At 33.9% G+C, this 17,498-nt stretch overlaps 1 protein-coding gene across 1 annotated transcript; it reads right to left on the reverse strand.

Moving 5' to 3' along the window:
• Positions 1-1,314: 1,314 nt before the first annotated feature.
• On the reverse strand, positions 1,315-10,205 carry LOC129322427 (uncharacterized). The gene is made up of 10 exons (XM_054968755.1): positions 9,957-10,205; positions 4,115-4,360; positions 3,532-3,611; positions 3,250-3,421; positions 2,591-3,102; positions 2,311-2,392; positions 2,126-2,224; positions 1,821-1,934; positions 1,436-1,492; positions 1,315-1,350 (listed from the first exon to the last, which is right to left on the reverse strand). Exons 1-10 carry the CDS (start codon positions 10,203-10,205, stop codon positions 1,315-1,317), a joined length of 1,647 nt encoding a protein of 548 aa, XP_054824730.1.
• Positions 10,206-17,498: the final 7,293 nt, after the last annotated feature.

Consider the following 17,498-nt stretch of genomic DNA (forward strand, 5'->3'; position numbering starts at 1 on the left):
ACCCTAATCCATACTTATTAATATTGGGAAGATGTAATTTTTTTGATTATGCAGCTAATATTTTGTTGTAACTGCATATGATATTTTTTATAAATGCATATGGTATTTTTTTTGTAAATGCATCTGAAAGTATAGTATATCCATGTAGCCCATGTAGGTATTTTTGGAATGGGTTGTCCATATTATGTAAATGCATGGATGATGATGCTTGTACACCTGCTCTACATGTTCAAGTTGTAAATACTGGTGTAAGCCCTGTTGATAGTGAATGAATAGGCAGTTGTCATTCCCCCTACCCAATTTGTCATTCCCCCTTTTCCAGTTGTTAACGATAATTGTCTCAATTAAAAAGACCTTGTTATACTTGGAACATAGTGTGTTGTGAATGCACCTCACCTAGTTGTCATTCCTCCTTTCCCAGTTGTCATTCCCTCTTGCCTAATTGTTAATGATTATTGTCCCAATTAAAAAGGCCTTGTTATACCTGGAACATAGTGAGGGGTGAATGCACCTCACCCTGTTGTCATTCCCCCTACCTAACTTGTCATTTCTCATTTCCCTGTTGTCATTCCCCCTTGTCTAGTTGTTAATGATTATTGTCCCAATTTAAAAGCCCTGGTTATACTTGGAACATAGTGAGTTATGAATATGTCTCACCCTGTTATCATTCCCCCTACCTAACTTGTCATTCCCCTTTTCCTTGTTGTCATTCCCCCTTGCCCAGTTGTTAACAATTATTGTCCCAATTTAAAAGCCCTGGTTATACCTAGAACCTAGTGAGTTGTGAATGCACCTCACCCTGTTGTCATTCTCCCTACCAAACTTGTCATTCTCCCTTGCCCAGTTGTTAATGATTATTGTCCCAATTAAAAAGCCCTGGTTATACCTGGAACATAGTGAGTTGTAAATACACCTCACCCTATTGTCATTCCCCCTACCCAACTTGTTATTCCCCCTTGCCCAGTTGTTAATGATTATTGTCCTAATTAAAAAGTTCAACCACTGAACACCATGATAGAAGCATTAAAAAAGGAAATGACCATTGAAATTAGCATTTACAAAGTGCAATATCTAAAATTATAGTTTTTATAAAGGTGATGACACTATATAATCAAGTAAGTACAGCCACGGTACATTTTCAGAGCAAGAACATTTACAAAGTATAATTTCACAGTTAGCTCTACCCTGATTTTATCCTAAATCATATGCATAGCTTGAGTAGCCCTTCTATCTTCTCTTCTTGTCCTTGTGGGGTCTTGATAACATAGACATCACAATGGGTTCCTTCTCATTGTTACGATGGTTGACAAGCCATCACAATAGTTTGACCTTCATATGTCGAAGGTCGTCCTATAAGAATAAAAGAGTCACATTAGAAATATCATGGGTTTACAGTTCATATGTTTTAACCAAGTAGTTCACAAGACATTTGTACGTCTGAGTATTCTGACATCACATAACCGTTGTCATCCAGGTAAGTGTTATCCCACGACTGTAACCATGTGATGACGTGTACACTACATGAATGACTACAATCAAAATTTATGATAAAAGTACTAAATCAGACAACTCAATAAAAGCCATAGCAAATTCAAACATAAGCTAAATCCATCAACTAAATAACCCTCACGTATCCTTCTGCATTCAGAATTTAGGCCAAATTACATTTGGCTTCGTGTCATTGCTAAATAAATTTGGTTTAACAGCCAGGAGCATTTGGTGAAAGCAGTCCCTTTGCACAAAAGTTAACAATATCTATTAACAACTATGCATAAGGAAATGACAAGTCAATATGAAGTGACTGACAAGTGCAGACATACACAAGCCTGTGCTAGCTTTTCCTTCACATCTGCTTGTCCTGTTTTGTCCCTCTTCTTCCCGACAAGCTTCTCACCCTTTTTAATATTCTTATCCTTTTTCTTTCTTCGCTTGTACTTAGAAATACTTACCAATGAATCCAAGACATAGAAGTTCTTTGTTTTGGTCTCGAACACATAACACCACCAATGGCCAACAAATAGGGTGGACCAAAGATGAAGTCACAATCTCTAATATTATATCCCAAGTACTCAGGCAGCATCTCTTTGCTGTTGTCAACAACAGTCCAAGACTAAGGGTTGTTTACCATTTTTTCCATGAACTCTGAACCAAAAATGTGCCTCCTAACTTTGCCTTCATTCTCTTTATGATCTCCAACTAATGTCCTGGTAACCATTGTCATAAACTAAAATTGGCAAAATAGAATCACAAGAGTAGTAAGTTAATATTTATATATTGGCAAAATTTTTTCATTGACTACAGATTTCATACCCTATCACTAATCCATCTGGTTCCACCAAGACATTGAAGCTCGGTACGAGTTAGGAAATTAGCATACATCTGCATAAAGGTCCTGTTCAAGAAAAGAAAAACCATTTGATTAACAATAAAGTTTAGGTGGTATGGTTTTTGATCAAGTGTGATGACTTACCTCCCTCCCTCGTCTTCATCACACGATGTTGTACATATCTGAAATAAATTCTCCTTCTTAGCTAGTTTCCTCCTCTGACTAGGTCTAACTCAAGGAGACGTCACGACAGGTCTTTTGAACCTTTGTGATCTCCTATGTTCTCTTACTTCTACAATCTGGAGCTGTCTAATTCCTTCTGCAGCTTCTTTTTCTTTTACTTCATCTTCATATGTACTTAACTTTCCCACTTCCCCCTTTACTTCTTCCCCTCCTTCATCCATGCTCTCATGTACACAAATTGTTTCCTCTCTTTTTTCTTTTGCTTCTTTCTCTTCTCCTTCATCCCCATCCCGTTCAGATTTTTCCTCATCTTTCTCTTCACCCAGTTCAACATTCTCCTCAACTCCTTGCTCATCTCCTTCTTCACCTTCTTCGGAGCTTTTCTTATCTGCCTCTTCATCCTTTCCTTCACTTTCTTCATCCTCATCAACCTCTTTGTTCTTTCCTTCACCTTCTTTATCCTCATCAGCCTCTTCTGAATTATCCTCATCATCTTCCTCTTCCTCTTCTTCGTCCTTCTCTTCAGAATCCTTATGTGCTTGTTCTTCTATATCATCACCCTCTCGTTTTGTCTTGTCAATAGTTTCTAAATCCTATAGAAGCTTCATTTGTAGGTTCATCAGCTCTTCACCAAGTGTTGACACTACTCTTGCATACATCTTCCTTATTTCCTACAAAACAAATTATGTGTCAGCATGGAAAATTTGGTAAATGAATATAAGATGCCTTGTTATACATACCGAGTGACTAAAAGCACATGTTGGATAAGACTTGGTGGAAGAACTACCATATGTACTCATGGGATCATGCAATATGCCTCGGATGCTCTTTTTCTCTACCTTTACCCTTTCGACAACCTTCTCCTCATCCCAATATGCGAGGGCATCATCAAGCTTTGGTGCTTCTTCTTGGCTAAGAGGAAAATACTGGAAGCAATAAACCCTATATAAACTTTTACACGTTACTTTAAAGATATAATGATCCATATACTATCAAGTTGTAAATTACAACCACACACTTACCATGAGAAAATAGATGCATCCTCCAACATTATTCCTTTCAGTTGTCTTCCTTTTATTGAGTTGTTGCTTCCACATGTCCACTTCATTACATAGTTCAGTCAACACATACATTGCCCAATCATATTAAACAATTCCTTTATGTGTTTCTTGTACAACCTTCAAAACACGGTCACTAACCCCTACACTTGCTGTTAGACACAGCAAATTCCCAAAGTATATATTAGAAACAATAACTCAAACTGCGCATCCTCTTTTTTGGATGTTATCATTTTCAAAATATTCTTGTAGGGTATTCTGAAGTAAGTTTCCTTCAATTTCTTGAATGATTTGGCATTGATATCTACTTCTCCAGTTATCTCCTTACCTTCACTCTTTATACCCAATAAATTTTGTACATCCTTTACATATATTTTTCTTACTTTCCCTCTAATGCATATTTCTTGGGTTGGAGGGTCAAGTGCCTGCATCAACTCTCCACAGATATCTCTATGTATTTTCTTGCATCCTATGCTCAACAGTTTGTCAAAGCCAATCTTCTCGCACATTTTCCTTAATTTTTCCTTCCCCTAACATATTTTGCAACCTCTGAAAACTGACTGGGAGAGCAATGAGTGTGAAAGGGTACAATATATTTTGCAACTGTCTCTCCTCTCTCTTCCTTTGCTTTCTTTGAGTATTCCTCCTTCTTTGCTGGTGACAACTTGTCGTATGCTTTTGTCAAATCTCCCTGTCCTTCGCCAATTGATTTATATTTCCCCTTGTTCTTCTTGTAGAATTCTTCTACAAACTTTGCATAACTAGAAATATTAGCCTTCCTTTCTCCCTTCATCTACAATCAATTGAAAATTCACACAGTTTAATATTAGTGAAAAACAAAATCACAACATGTATGACACACATTAACCACCTACATGTACAACTATATATGCATGCTTGTCAATTTCCTGAGACAAGTTGTTAATGTCCTAACCTTACTTATCATCAACAAATAACCATTCAGTTGTCAATATCCTGTACACTACTTGTCAATTTCCTCAGTCAAGTTGTTATTGTCTTCACCCTACTGCAGACATGCATCAGGTAACATGGATGAGTCTTTTCTGAATGCTACTTGTCGATTCCCTAAGTTTTTCTGTGTAAAAGTCATGTGTCATTTTGTATATAGGGCAAGTAAAAAATATGTAAGGTTCAGTGACCATTTGACCTATGCTTTGTACTTGTAAATAATGCAGGAGTTACAAGATAGAGTTTCCAGGGCTAAGGATTCTAATGAAAAACTAGTGACAGTAGGGAGGGAAATAGTATATTTTCATGGAGATATGATTTTACTGGAGAACTATAGTGCCCTTAATTACACAGGTAATTTTAAAGGGCTCTGCATTAGATTTAAGATATGAATTCTTGTTTTCTTATCAGATGATAAAATCTTTTAATAATGAAAAATCATTTGCAAGGATGCTAAGCACAATTAAGATATATAGCTACATGACTATTAAGGTAATGTGGATTATACTTTCAAACTTTCATTTCTTACAATATCCTATTGCCTCTTCTGCACAAAAAGTTTTTGGAAGACGATTGGAAGAAAATAACTGCTCTGCAGCAAGAAGCGAAGTAAATTCATCAATGTGCTTCTTTCTCCTTTTTAGTTTTTCTTAGCATTTCAAACTTGAACAAGGCTACTTGATGGAGAATGAACAATTTCATGATTTAGTTCTGTGACTATGGTTACAGTGGTTCAACTAGTGTGTAATGTGTTTGTGTGATGTTTTATAAGCTTTGACATTTATCATGTCGCCATTCATGAGTCAAAACCAGTGTCCTCACTCCATGCTTCAACTTAGCATGTGTGAGTTGTCAATTTCTTGAGTGAACTTCTTAATGTCCTAAACCTACTTGTTATCAACAAATAACCACATACTTGTCAATGCTCGGTACACTACTTATCAATTTTCTAATTAAACTTGTTAATGTCCTAACTTTACTTGTCATCACCCAATAACCATTCACTTGTTAATGCCCTGTACACTAGTTATCAATTTTCTAAGTGAACTTGTTAATGTCCTAACCCTACTTGTCATCAGAAAATAACGAAAATATCAAACTTTCAACAAAATTAAGTGCTCGAAAGAATATCTCATACAAGTTACTACAAGCCACAGTAAGAGAATCCACGTTGGGTTTTTCAAATTGTTCAATAGCGTTTACTTCAGATATTTCATTAGGCAGACTTCTAACATTTTTCACAAGTGCTGTCCTACTTTCAGAGTTTCAAGTTTATCTTTTTTAACCAAAGGTGCAGCTGGAAACAAAACTTGCAACCATTCATACTTCAACATTTTCATAGCTTAAAATCCCAATCAAACACGTACAGGAGCACAAGAGGTAAAATTTGCAACATAGATAATTAAATCATACACCCACGCATACAAGATCAACAAGAAGAAAAGTTCAATGCTTATGCTTCTCACCTTAATCAGCATTCATAGACAAGGGAAGTAAAACAAAGAAGCCAACGGAATAGGGGAGATGAGAACTTGTGAATCAAACTTCCAGCAGCGACGAACCACACTCTATACTCTTCTACGACACACAGATCACAAAGCTGGAGAGGAAAACCTGATTCATCCACACAATCAACACTAGCATTCACAATCGAAGAAGAAACAAGGACTGTGAATGGCAAAATGTGCACAAGAATAATGGCGGAAGGTTTCAGTTTCAGCCAAGGTGCGAACAAAAGATGAAAATGGAGGAGAAGATGATGTTTCCTGATCGGAAGGACTTCGGTAACTAATTTTAAGCAAAGTGGGAAGTTTCAATCATGCCTCAGAATTGAAAATACGGGCCCTTATCACGCGCAAAAATGGGTTTCTGCTTCCTCTTTCCTTTGTTTTTCCCCTTCAAATTAGCCAAGGGCAAATGGGTCTTTTTAGTTTTAAAATTATTTACCCCTAAGGATCATGGGATTTCATACTAATTTGGCTTATTCATGGGACTTAGCAGTATTTAAGTTTGATATGTGGGACCTCCTTGTAATTCTCCCAAATATTTATGTCATGTTAATAATATATATAAATTTAACTTTCTTTCAATTGTGATAAGGTCGATGCAGGATGATTGTAATAGGCTGAATGTTTCTGCTAGGTCGTTGCTGGTCTTAGTTTTCCTTTATTTATTAAAAAAAAAATCTTAGTTCCGCCCATGGTTCTCGCCGAATTGAAACTCCAACTTGCTTCTAATAGAAAAGAACAGTACATAGAATATTCTAAGGCACTTGCCATTTAATTACATGGGCTAACAACAATTAGGCCTATTTTAATTAGCCATTTTGTCTTCTTCCTTTTTAAAGTATACAAGGGCTAAAAACAATTAGGCATATTTTAATATCAAAACTAATTAATGGCTTTGGATGTGCAGAATCTTGCTTATGATTCGTATAAAAATAAGCGCGCACTTGTTGGCAGAGTTTTTTTTATTGTACACAAATATTCATTTGAAGATAGAATGAAAAATATAATTTTGTAAATCCGTATCTTCATTTTAAAATTTAAAAACACAAATAATATATATGACTAAAACGATCATAATATTATAAATAAATATTACCATTACTTTTCCCCATGTGTAGATGTCTATGTATTTCTCAGAAATTATATTCAACTAATTAATTATAGGTTATAGGCTCAAGAGTAGTGTTAATTGAGAATATTTAGATAGGTTGAGTGCGCCACATTAATTATTTATAATTTATCTAATAAAAATATGATATTTAAATGTCATTAAATATAAATTGATTTTTATATTAATGATATAGTAGAGAGAAAAAATAAGAAATTAAATATGTATTCTGTTATAAAAATAAAATCAATTAAAAATATCAAACAAGATTTTATTTAGATTACTAAAAGTATTTTAATTAAACAAAACAAAAATGACTTGGTGCACCTAATCTATATAAGTATTCTCGTATTAATTACAAGACTCTAATGGACAAAACGAATGTTTTCAAATTTCCATCTCTTTAATGCTCAAATTTTCTCGAGTGAGAAAAATCATATTTTGTATATTATAATAATTTTTCTCAATTTTGAATTTGATGCCTATAGTTCATTTTATTTTAAATAGAGTTTTATTTATTGGATATGTTAATCCTTGATGATTAAAATTAATGAATGATTAATCTACCCAACACAAAAATACTATTGAAGTTTATAGAAAATTTGATTTAATAGTTTTTTTTACAAAAAATTGATTTAATAACATGTTCACATTTTTAATTATTTTCATAAAAATTATATATATATATATATATATAAGAATTATTTGGAAAAAAAATAACCTAAATGATGTCTTATTTTGACCCTAACATAATTAGAGAATATGGTATTCATTTAATTTTTACATTTTCATTTTTAGTATTTTTATGTAATTTTTTGAAAAGGATATGATTGTAGAGTTTTTAAAAATAAAATATATTTAAAATTTATGTAAATTAATTTTGAATTATAAAAACTATATAATTAATTTTAAATTTATATAATCATCTAATAAAAATATAATGTTTAAATTTATCAATAAATGTTAGTCCTAATAGAAGTTGTTATGACCTGACAGTGCTTTTAAATTCATCAACAAGCATTTAAACATATCAACAATGTTTTGAATTTGAGTCCGTGTGAATGCATAAAATGTTTGTGAGATACATTATCAATTAGACCCAACAATACTTAAATATAATTGAATTAGATAACCGTATAAAAAAGTGTTTAAATTTCATTTTTAACGAAAATTCAGTAATTTTAACCTTAAAGTATTAATAAATCTAAATGTCTAATAGAATAAATTATAGGACTCACTTTAAATAATAGTTCGTAGGAATTTAGTTTCAAATTGAGGAAATTATAAGCTCGTGTAAATTAATTATCCCATATGATGTACATTCCTAAATGCAGAAACGAGTGCTTTCCATTCCAGGGCTATTTAAGCAGTCAAATTTTTTATATTGCCATAGCAATGATAAATAATTTTTTTTAAAAGCCGTTTTTGATCTAAAGATCATTAAAAAATGGTCAAGGCTGTGACTTATATTAGGAAATTATTTTTGAAAAAATTGAATATACATCTTGTATAATTATTACAAAACATAAAACCAAGGTGATAATTATATTGTGAAATATGTAATTAACATTTTTAATATTTAATTATTAATTTTTAAAAAGACTAAAATGTAGAAAACCCTCCTGAACTTTGAAACAGTTGCAGAAATCTTCCCTAGCCTTTATTTTGGTTTTTCAAAAACCCATATTCTTAATTATGTTATTTTTTTATGAGGGTTAAAATGTCAATCAACTAAAAAATGTTATTAAACAAAAATAGTATATTGTGTAACTATTTATAATAAATTTTTTACATTTTTTTTGGATAGTTGAAGCATTGATATAAAGAAAAATATTATTATCATTGTATAAAATTTTAAATATTTTAGCCATATGCATTACATTAATCTAACATGGAAAATAAATAAAAATTTATATTTTAAAACAATAAAATCATGCACCATTGATAATAAAAAATTGGATAAAACTAATATAAATGTAAATATTTAAAGTTTTATACAATGATAATAACTTTTTTTTTGTTATCAATATCTGAACTATCCAAAAGATATAAGAAAGTTACTATAAATAATTAAAATATAATATTTTTGTTTAATAATATTTTTTAGTTGAATGATATTTTAACCCTCATAAAAAAAATAATATGATTAACAATAGGGGGTTTTGAAAAATAAAATTAAAGGTTATGGGAGGTTAATTTTAAATTTTTAAAAGTAAGAAAAGTTATATACAACTGTCTTAAAGTTCAGGAGAGTTTTATGCATTTTAACCTTTTAAAAGTAAACTGCACCCCATAAACTCAAGTTATATAGCTCCACTATTATTAAATATTTAATTGGTATTTAGCAGCGTTGTAGACTTGTAGTAAATTAAATTGGTGTCAACACATAACTAGAGAGGTAAATGTCACGTACTCAAGAAAACTATCAATGATTAGCTCAAGATAAGGATAAACCAGCTTGAGATAATTCTTTTTATTAAATGAGGAAAAGGTGATCACCAATAACAGTGAATTACAAAAGAAAAGCATTAGAAAGGGAAAATGCAAAGAAAGTTCAGAGAGGATAACAGAAAGAAAGGTAACAATTCAAATCAACATGATCCCCTCTGAAGACAGTGCATTCCTAATATACCTACCCTATTCATGTTGAATGTCATTCCCCTCTCTCTCTTATCTTCCACGTGACCCTTCTCGAGTTGTTACTCCTTTGCAGCACAATAGGACCCTCACTCAAGCCAGCATGTCCACTTCCAGCTGACTCATCCTGATGAGGTGCGATAATGCCCCCTCTAATAGTGTTCAACCTTGTCGTTAAGGTCAAACACTGGGTAATTGGAGGCAATAACAGACGCATCTTCCCAAGTGGAATCAAGGGAGCCATCCCACTGAATCAAAACTTGACAAACCCATATGCGACCATTTTGAATATGACGAACAGTAAGTACAGCAGTGGATTGCAGAATGGGACACTCTGTGGTCGTGGTCAAAGGTAACGGAAGATATACATCAGGCACTTCCCCATGATAGCATTTCAAGAGGGAGATGTGAAACATCGAATGTATCTTGGCATGGGAAAAGGCAAATCCAATTAATACGCCACAGGCCCAATACGTTAAAGAACTTTGAAAGGCCCAAAGAACCTAAAGCTCAATTTCTGGTTATGATGAAGCTCAACTGAATGCTACCTATACAGATGAAGCTTGACAAAGACGAAGTCACCTTCATTGAATTCTTTCTTCTGTCGATACGAGTCGACGTATTTCTTCATGCGGGCTTGAGCGTGAAGTAAGTTTTGCTTATAAGTAAGCCGGGAATGATATCACTCTCACGTAGTTAGGCATATATATCAGCAGGAATGTCCGCAGTGGAGTATCCTCGTAACAAGGACAGTGGATTGTAGTCATAAATAACTTTGAACAACATCATACCAATAGATGAGTGAAAGGCAGTATTATGGCTGAATTCCATCGGAGGCAGAAACTACTCCAATGATGAGTGCAATCATAGACGAAACATTAGAGGGACATCTCAACATAATGATTCAACGCCTCCGACTGGCTGTCAGTCTCCAGATGGTATGCGATGCTCATATTCAACTGAATGCCCTGAAGAGAACAAAGGAGTGCCAAAGCACACTCGTGAAAACTCTATCGTGATCAGAGATGATAGTCTATAACATACCGTGTGATTTAATGACGATACCCAGAAAAGCCTTTGCCATACTATGACTGGAGTAATTAGTCTTCAATAGCACAAAGTGGGCATATTTGGAAAGTTAATCGCTGACCACCACGATAACCAAGAAGTTACATATGGTGGTTAATGATGTGATGAAATCCATGGCCACTAAGTCCCATATTTGAGTAGGAATGTACAAGGGGCAAAGCAACCCTATCAATGAAGTTTGAGAAGTCTTCGCACGTTGACACACCATACTACATCGCATGAAGTCCTGAATATCTTGATGCATAGACGACGAGTACACCATGGTAGCTAAACAGTGAAAAGTTTGAAGAGAGCCTATATGACCACCTAAACAGAGGAATGAAACTCTTGGAGAATGTGGCATAGTAGCTCAATGTCTTTGTGAGAAATCATTGCATGATCATTGAAGTAAAGAAGCCTATCCTTGACAGTATAAGACTGCATCTCATCGGGCTTTGATATCACTTTGGCACATAGTTGTTGGATACAATTTAAAGAATGGGATGCCATAGCAATCTCCTTAAATAAAGGAGTTTGGGTATGCAAAATGCTATATACGACACACGATATAAGGCATCAGTGGCTAAATTGGTTTTTCCAGGACAATATTCAATTGAAAATTGGTAACACAACCATAAATCTCTTGCTCAAGTGTCTGCAAAACTTGTCAATCGAGATGCTTGAGGCTTTCTTGATCCGTTCGAATCATTAAGGAGTGGGCAAATAGATAATGACAGAACTTGACAATGGCCTGGGTAATTGCATAGAATTCTGGAACATAAGCTGACTGCAATTGCATCCTTGGAGAGAGCTTTTAGAAAAATAAGCAATTCGATGATTGTTTTGACTGATGACAGCACCAATTGCACAGCCTAATGCATCTGTTTCAACTACAAATGGATGAGAAAAATCTAGTAAGGCTAGAACCGAGGCCTCATTAAGAGTTGCCTTGAGTTGAGCAAAGGCTTAAGTCACATCATCAGTCCATATAAATCCTTCCTTTGTAGAAGGTTTGTGAGAGTAACAGCTAGTTGAGCATACTTATGCATGAACCGCCTATAGTACACTGTGAGCTTGAGAAAGCCTTTTAATTGAGATACAGTGGTCGGAGTCTGCTAATGAAGCACTGCTTGCACCTTTGAGGGGTCCATAGACACACCTTGAGATGATACAATATGCTCGAGATAGTCCACTTGCATTTAGCAGGAAGAACATGTTGGAAATTGTGCCCTAGGGTCAATTATTGTACTATGCACATTATTATGTAATGAATTTTTCTTTTGTTATCATAACAATTGCATATTCAATATGATAACTGTATCTTTAGACAAACTATAGTGATTGTCCTAAATGTCCCTGGTCAGTCATCTATGAGGGATCATAGATGAAACAAGACCAGTATGACTTTAATTAATTATGGAGATACAAATCAAAGTTATAGGCACTTAAAAAAGTAGAAGGTGCTGGACTGACCCGCTATGAGAAAGCTACATGGTACAAGTTATAAACTTATCTCATATGTAACTATATCACTAAGCCCTTTGACCTGAGATCATCATGGATTCCTACATGGTGACCGCTAAACTTTGACCTAGTCAAAAGTCACCTTTGACCGGGTGATCATAAAGGTTATGATTGAGTTTAGTGATATTCATACAAAGGAATATGAGTAATCAAGATGGAGTTTTTCTCTCACATTAAGTGAGAGATATTATTGGGCCTCTTGATGAGTAAGACTGAGAAAATGTATGGCCATATTACAATGAAAAGGGTTTTTGCATTGCTACTATCAGTCCACTCAGAGATTAAGAAAATAATGGTCAGGTAAAGAAGAATGACAATTCCATGTCTCATACTTGACCAAAATATTGATCTAATACGGTTACATGATAGGTTACATCAGATCATCGATCTCCATGTGAATTGAATAGTTGCAATGTCTTGCTAGAAGCCACATGTAACTTGTGGGCTAATAGCATAATTAGCCTACTGTCAATTTCATATGAGCCTACAAAGTCGCACACAAGAACAGCCCAACTTGAGCTATAATGTCCAAATTTATTGAATCTGAAATATATCTAGATTCAATGAATGAAATATAGGGTGAATGAATTTTATATATATATATATATATTTGAATATTTATTTGATAAATATATATATATTTTATATGAAATATAAAATTCAAAATATAATTATATATATATATATATTGAAATATATATATTTATTCATATGTGTATATATATATGATATATGTATATGATATATAAAATTAAATATATATATATAAAATATAATATATATATTTTCAAAATATATATGCGTATATATATTCGTATATATATATAATATAATATGTATATGTAATATATATTATATTATGTTATGTTATGTTAGTTTAAATTTAATTTTATATGATAAATTAAATTTAATAACTAACATGATATGAGAGAATATTATGTTATTTTTATAATTTAAATTTATAAGATAAATTTAATTATATTTTCGTGGACATTTTAAGTGAAAGATGAAAACCCTTATCTATCTACTATATATAGATAGGGACGTCCTTTATGAAGGAAGAGAGAGTTAGAAAATTTCTAATGGCAAAAATATTTTGAGAGCCACAAAACATCGTATAGAAAGAAAAAATAACGTTTAAAGAAGAATGGACGTTAAGAGTGCTAGCACATTGTTCTAGTTAGAGAACTGTTTGTGTAAATACAGGTAGAGGGAGCAGATCTATATTGTCAGCTCCTGAGATCTAAACTCTTGAAGAAAACGTGCACCAAATTCAAAAAATTAAAAGGTAACTCTTTTATCCACTTTGACTTAAACGAATTCGTTTGGTTTATATCAGAATAGAAACTTTAAAATTTTAATCTTCCACTACGCATCCCTATTCGACAAAACATTTGGAATGATCGGCAAATAAGTTGTGATTTTGCAATTGTTTCATAACACACTCCATGTGCTCAAGATGTTGGGACCCAATAGCACTATAGATTAAAATGTCATCAAAAAATTAAAACAAATTTACACAAAAATTGTTTAAAATTAGAGTTCAAAATAGCTAGCGCATTCGTTAAACCGAAAGACATGACAAGCCATTCATATAGCCCCTAATGAGTCTAAAAGGCTGTCTTCTCCTTGTCTTCATTGCATCCAAACTTGATGATATCTAGCATGTAAATCCAGCTTAGAATAATAAACTGTGCCTCCTAGCTCATCGAGTAATTCATCAACAGTTGGCATAGGGGATAAGTCTTTCACTGTGACTTGTTTAGTGTTCTATAGTCAACATAAAATCTTTAGGAGCCATATTTCTTTTTGACAAGAAGCATTTGGGGCAAAAATTGGCTTGTACTCAGTTGGATAAATCCATCCTTAGACAACTCATCAACCATCTTCTCAATCTCTGTCTTCTACCTATAAAGATAGCGGTGTGACCTCATTTTCATGGGTCCTGTACTAAATTGAAGTAAAATCCGATAATCATAATCTCTCGCTAGAGGAAGGCTGTAGGGAGTTTCAAAAATAGCCTAGCATTTGTCAAGTACCTTGGATAAATCTGCTAGAACATTCTCATCCTGCTTAATTACGTCCTCAACGGTGACCGGGTGCAAGAAGTAAACATCTTGCATAGCCCATGTATCTTGTAATCGCCAGAAATGGTGACACTGAGCAGGTGTATAGTTGGCTTTTTTCTACCCAAATAAAGCAATGAAGGATCTGTTCATAAAAAATTTGACTGTGGCTTCACTATAATCCGCCACGTGGGGTCCTAAAGTGGCTAACCACTTGGATCCGATAACTATATTAGACCTAATAGTGTTAACCACAAAAGTTGGAAATGCAATAATGTGTCCATTTATTTGGACTTGTAAATTTCGAATTAGGCCCAAGTCATTTATCATTTCTTCGTTGCCAACCAAAATTCACATGGGCTTTATTGGTTCAATTGGTAGTTTGAGGTTGCCTACTAACCTTAGATGCATACAACAATCAAAGCTACTACCATCCAATAAAATCTGGACTTGTGTTCCCATCACTTGTCTAAAAAAATGGATCACGGTATTACTCGCTACCTTATTATAAGCTTGTAATGAAATGTGGTGGTAGGTGGCTGTATCCACAGGTTCATCTACTTCAGTCACCAGACTCAATGGTGGTTCTACCTCCTCCTCATCCCCTTCAATATAAAGCCACATGAATTGGGGATTCGCACACTTGTGGTTAGGAGAGAATTTCTCATCACTCGTGTAGCACAATCCCTTTTCCCTCCGTATTTACATTTCAGCCGGAGTAATCTTGTGTACAAGCGACAATGGTTTGATAGAAGGAGTAGGTAGAAATAGAGGTAATGTCAACTTTATACTTAAGGCAGTAGTACTACTGAAGGTTCCACCACTCTTCACCTTGCTTGGAAATAAATTTGTAGGGTATCTATCATTGAATAGTCACTCCAAACTAACATCCTTAAGTAAATCCTCTAGACTTCTAGCCAATACTTTCTTCTTCAGATCAGGTTTCAACCAATGATAAAACAATCAACTAACGCTGGTGCATCCTCAGTTCGATTTGCTAGCGTCATGAACTATTGGTGATAATGTTCAAATGAATCAGTTTGAGTGAGCTTAAACAACTAAGCCCTCGAATGCTCAAATTGTGCAAGACCAAAATATGCTTCAACAGCCTGTGTTAGACTGTCCTAGGAATTGATCAGATTGGATTTCAGCATCATTTGAATCCAAGGTACAGCTACCCCATCTTTATGAACTAAAGCAAGGATGATGCGTTGTGGGCTAGATAGTTTACAAAAATGCAAAGTATTACTCCACACAAAATATCCAGCCATGTGGGTTAGTTCCATCAAAATGAGGGAAGTTGATTTTTACCTGCCTCTATGGTGTGTTGTGAAATTGTTCGCTCCTCCTAAACTACAAGAATTCTGGCCTAGATTCTCCAATATACGAACCACTACATCCACCTGCATCTCTAGTTTGTTCAGTTTAGAATACAAACTTGATGCTCTGGTCAATGCTATAGTGGCATCCTCCAACTTGTCCATTCTTTGATTGGGTCCCTTGACCAAGTCCTCGAATGCTTGTTCTAATATGCTCATTTGAGAATCACATGAAACTTTACATCTTTCCATAATATCTCTTAGAATATTCATATTGTAGTGCAAGCTCTTCACATGGTTTGTCAGTTCCTTCAATCCGGTGTTCTCTGCCATGGTTAATCTTGATCAAAGCACCTTTGTCACATACTCAAGAAAACAATCAGTGATTACCTCAAGGTAAGGATAAACCAGCTCGAGATAATTCTTTTATTAATTGAGAAAAAGGTCACCAGTAACAGAAAAGCATCAAAAAAGGAAAAAAGAATAACAGAAAGAAAGGAGCCAATTTATAATCAACATGACCCTTTTTAAGGATAGTGCATTCCTAATATAACTACCTTATTCACACTGAACGTCGTTCCCCTCTCTCTCTTATCTTCCACCTAACCCTTCTCGGGTAGTTACTCCTTCGCAGCATAATAGGACCCTCACTAAATTGCTTTGTGACTTGCCATTTATTGTGATTTTCCCTAGAATAATTTCTTAATAAATGCTCCAAAGGTCCTTCAATATGATTTTCCCTATAATAAAAAAGAGAGAATATCATTGAAAGACCCTTCCATGATGTAAAATCCTCCAATGAGTAGTTCTATTTCAATGGTTAACAGTTTGTAACTTTAAAGCTAGTTGCGATAGTTACTTAGTTTGCTTCGTCTATTAGTTTGTTCCTCATTTATACACCTTTCTCTGGATATATACCATCTCTTTGATTGATGAGAATGAGTTCATTTGTCTTCATATTATCTGTTTGCGATAACCCTTAAAAGAATTTAATTTTATAAATTTACATCTTTAATTTAAAATTTAAAAACACAACTATATATGACTAAAACGATAATAACATTATAAATGAATATTACCATTACTTTTCTTGTGCATTGATGTCAGATCAGGGTATTATTTTTAAAATGTTTGATAACGTTCACAAATGCCTTTGGCTGGTGGTCGAAGGTGACGAGATTGTCCTTCATAGAGTCGCCGACATGGAATGAATCTGACATTTGAATCATGCTCTTGTCATGGGATCATCGGAAGATATCGGCGGTAGGCGACGACTAGCTAGTCGAAACGCCACAAGAAACTGGGATGCCTGTTTGGACTCTAACAGCCAATGCCGTGCATAGGGAAAGAAAAAAAAGTTAATGGCTATTTTGTTATTTAACCCTTAAATTAATCTCATAACTTGTAAATACAAGTCTGCAAACTATTTTATTTAATTTTTCTACCAATACTAAATGACATGTCAATTAGCAAAAAAAAAAAAGAACCAAGTTTTCAACAAAAGATGTACTTAAAAGAAATAAAAAACAAAAGCCTTTTTTTTAACAGAAAACAGCTCTTTTTATTATTAGAATTATATCTAACAATTTAAAAAGGATATCAACCCATGGGCTAGGTGGGCACTGGGCAGCCCACCTTAGATAGGTCTTAGTTTGACTTTTTTAATGGGTCAGACCTAGTGCTCATTTTACAAACTTTGCTGATCAACACATAATTTGGATTCTAATGAAGT

The sequence above is a fragment of the Prosopis cineraria genome, unplaced genomic scaffold, assembly GCF_029017545.1.
Source record: "Prosopis cineraria cultivar Desert tree isolate PC_DT_omini unplaced genomic scaffold, ASM2901754v1 PC10, whole genome shotgun sequence".
NCBI lineage: Eukaryota > Viridiplantae > Streptophyta > Magnoliopsida > Fabales > Fabaceae > Prosopis > Prosopis cineraria.

Bases quoted from the DNA above. Each gene is read 5' to 3' on its own strand.
- LOC129322427 (XM_054968755.1), bottom strand. From the start codon at position 10,205: ATGTTTCACATCTCCCTCTTGAAATGCTATCATGGGGAAGTGCCTGAT. The intron at 3,612-4,114 runs GTTGCAAAATAT...TATGTAATGAAG, and splicing joins CTCCCAGTCAGTTTTCAGAG to TGGACATGTGGAAGCAACAA. The intron at 3,103-3,249 runs GTATGTATAACA...AAGCTTCTATAG, and splicing joins CATGTGCTTTTAGTCACTCG to GATTTAGAAACTATTGACAA.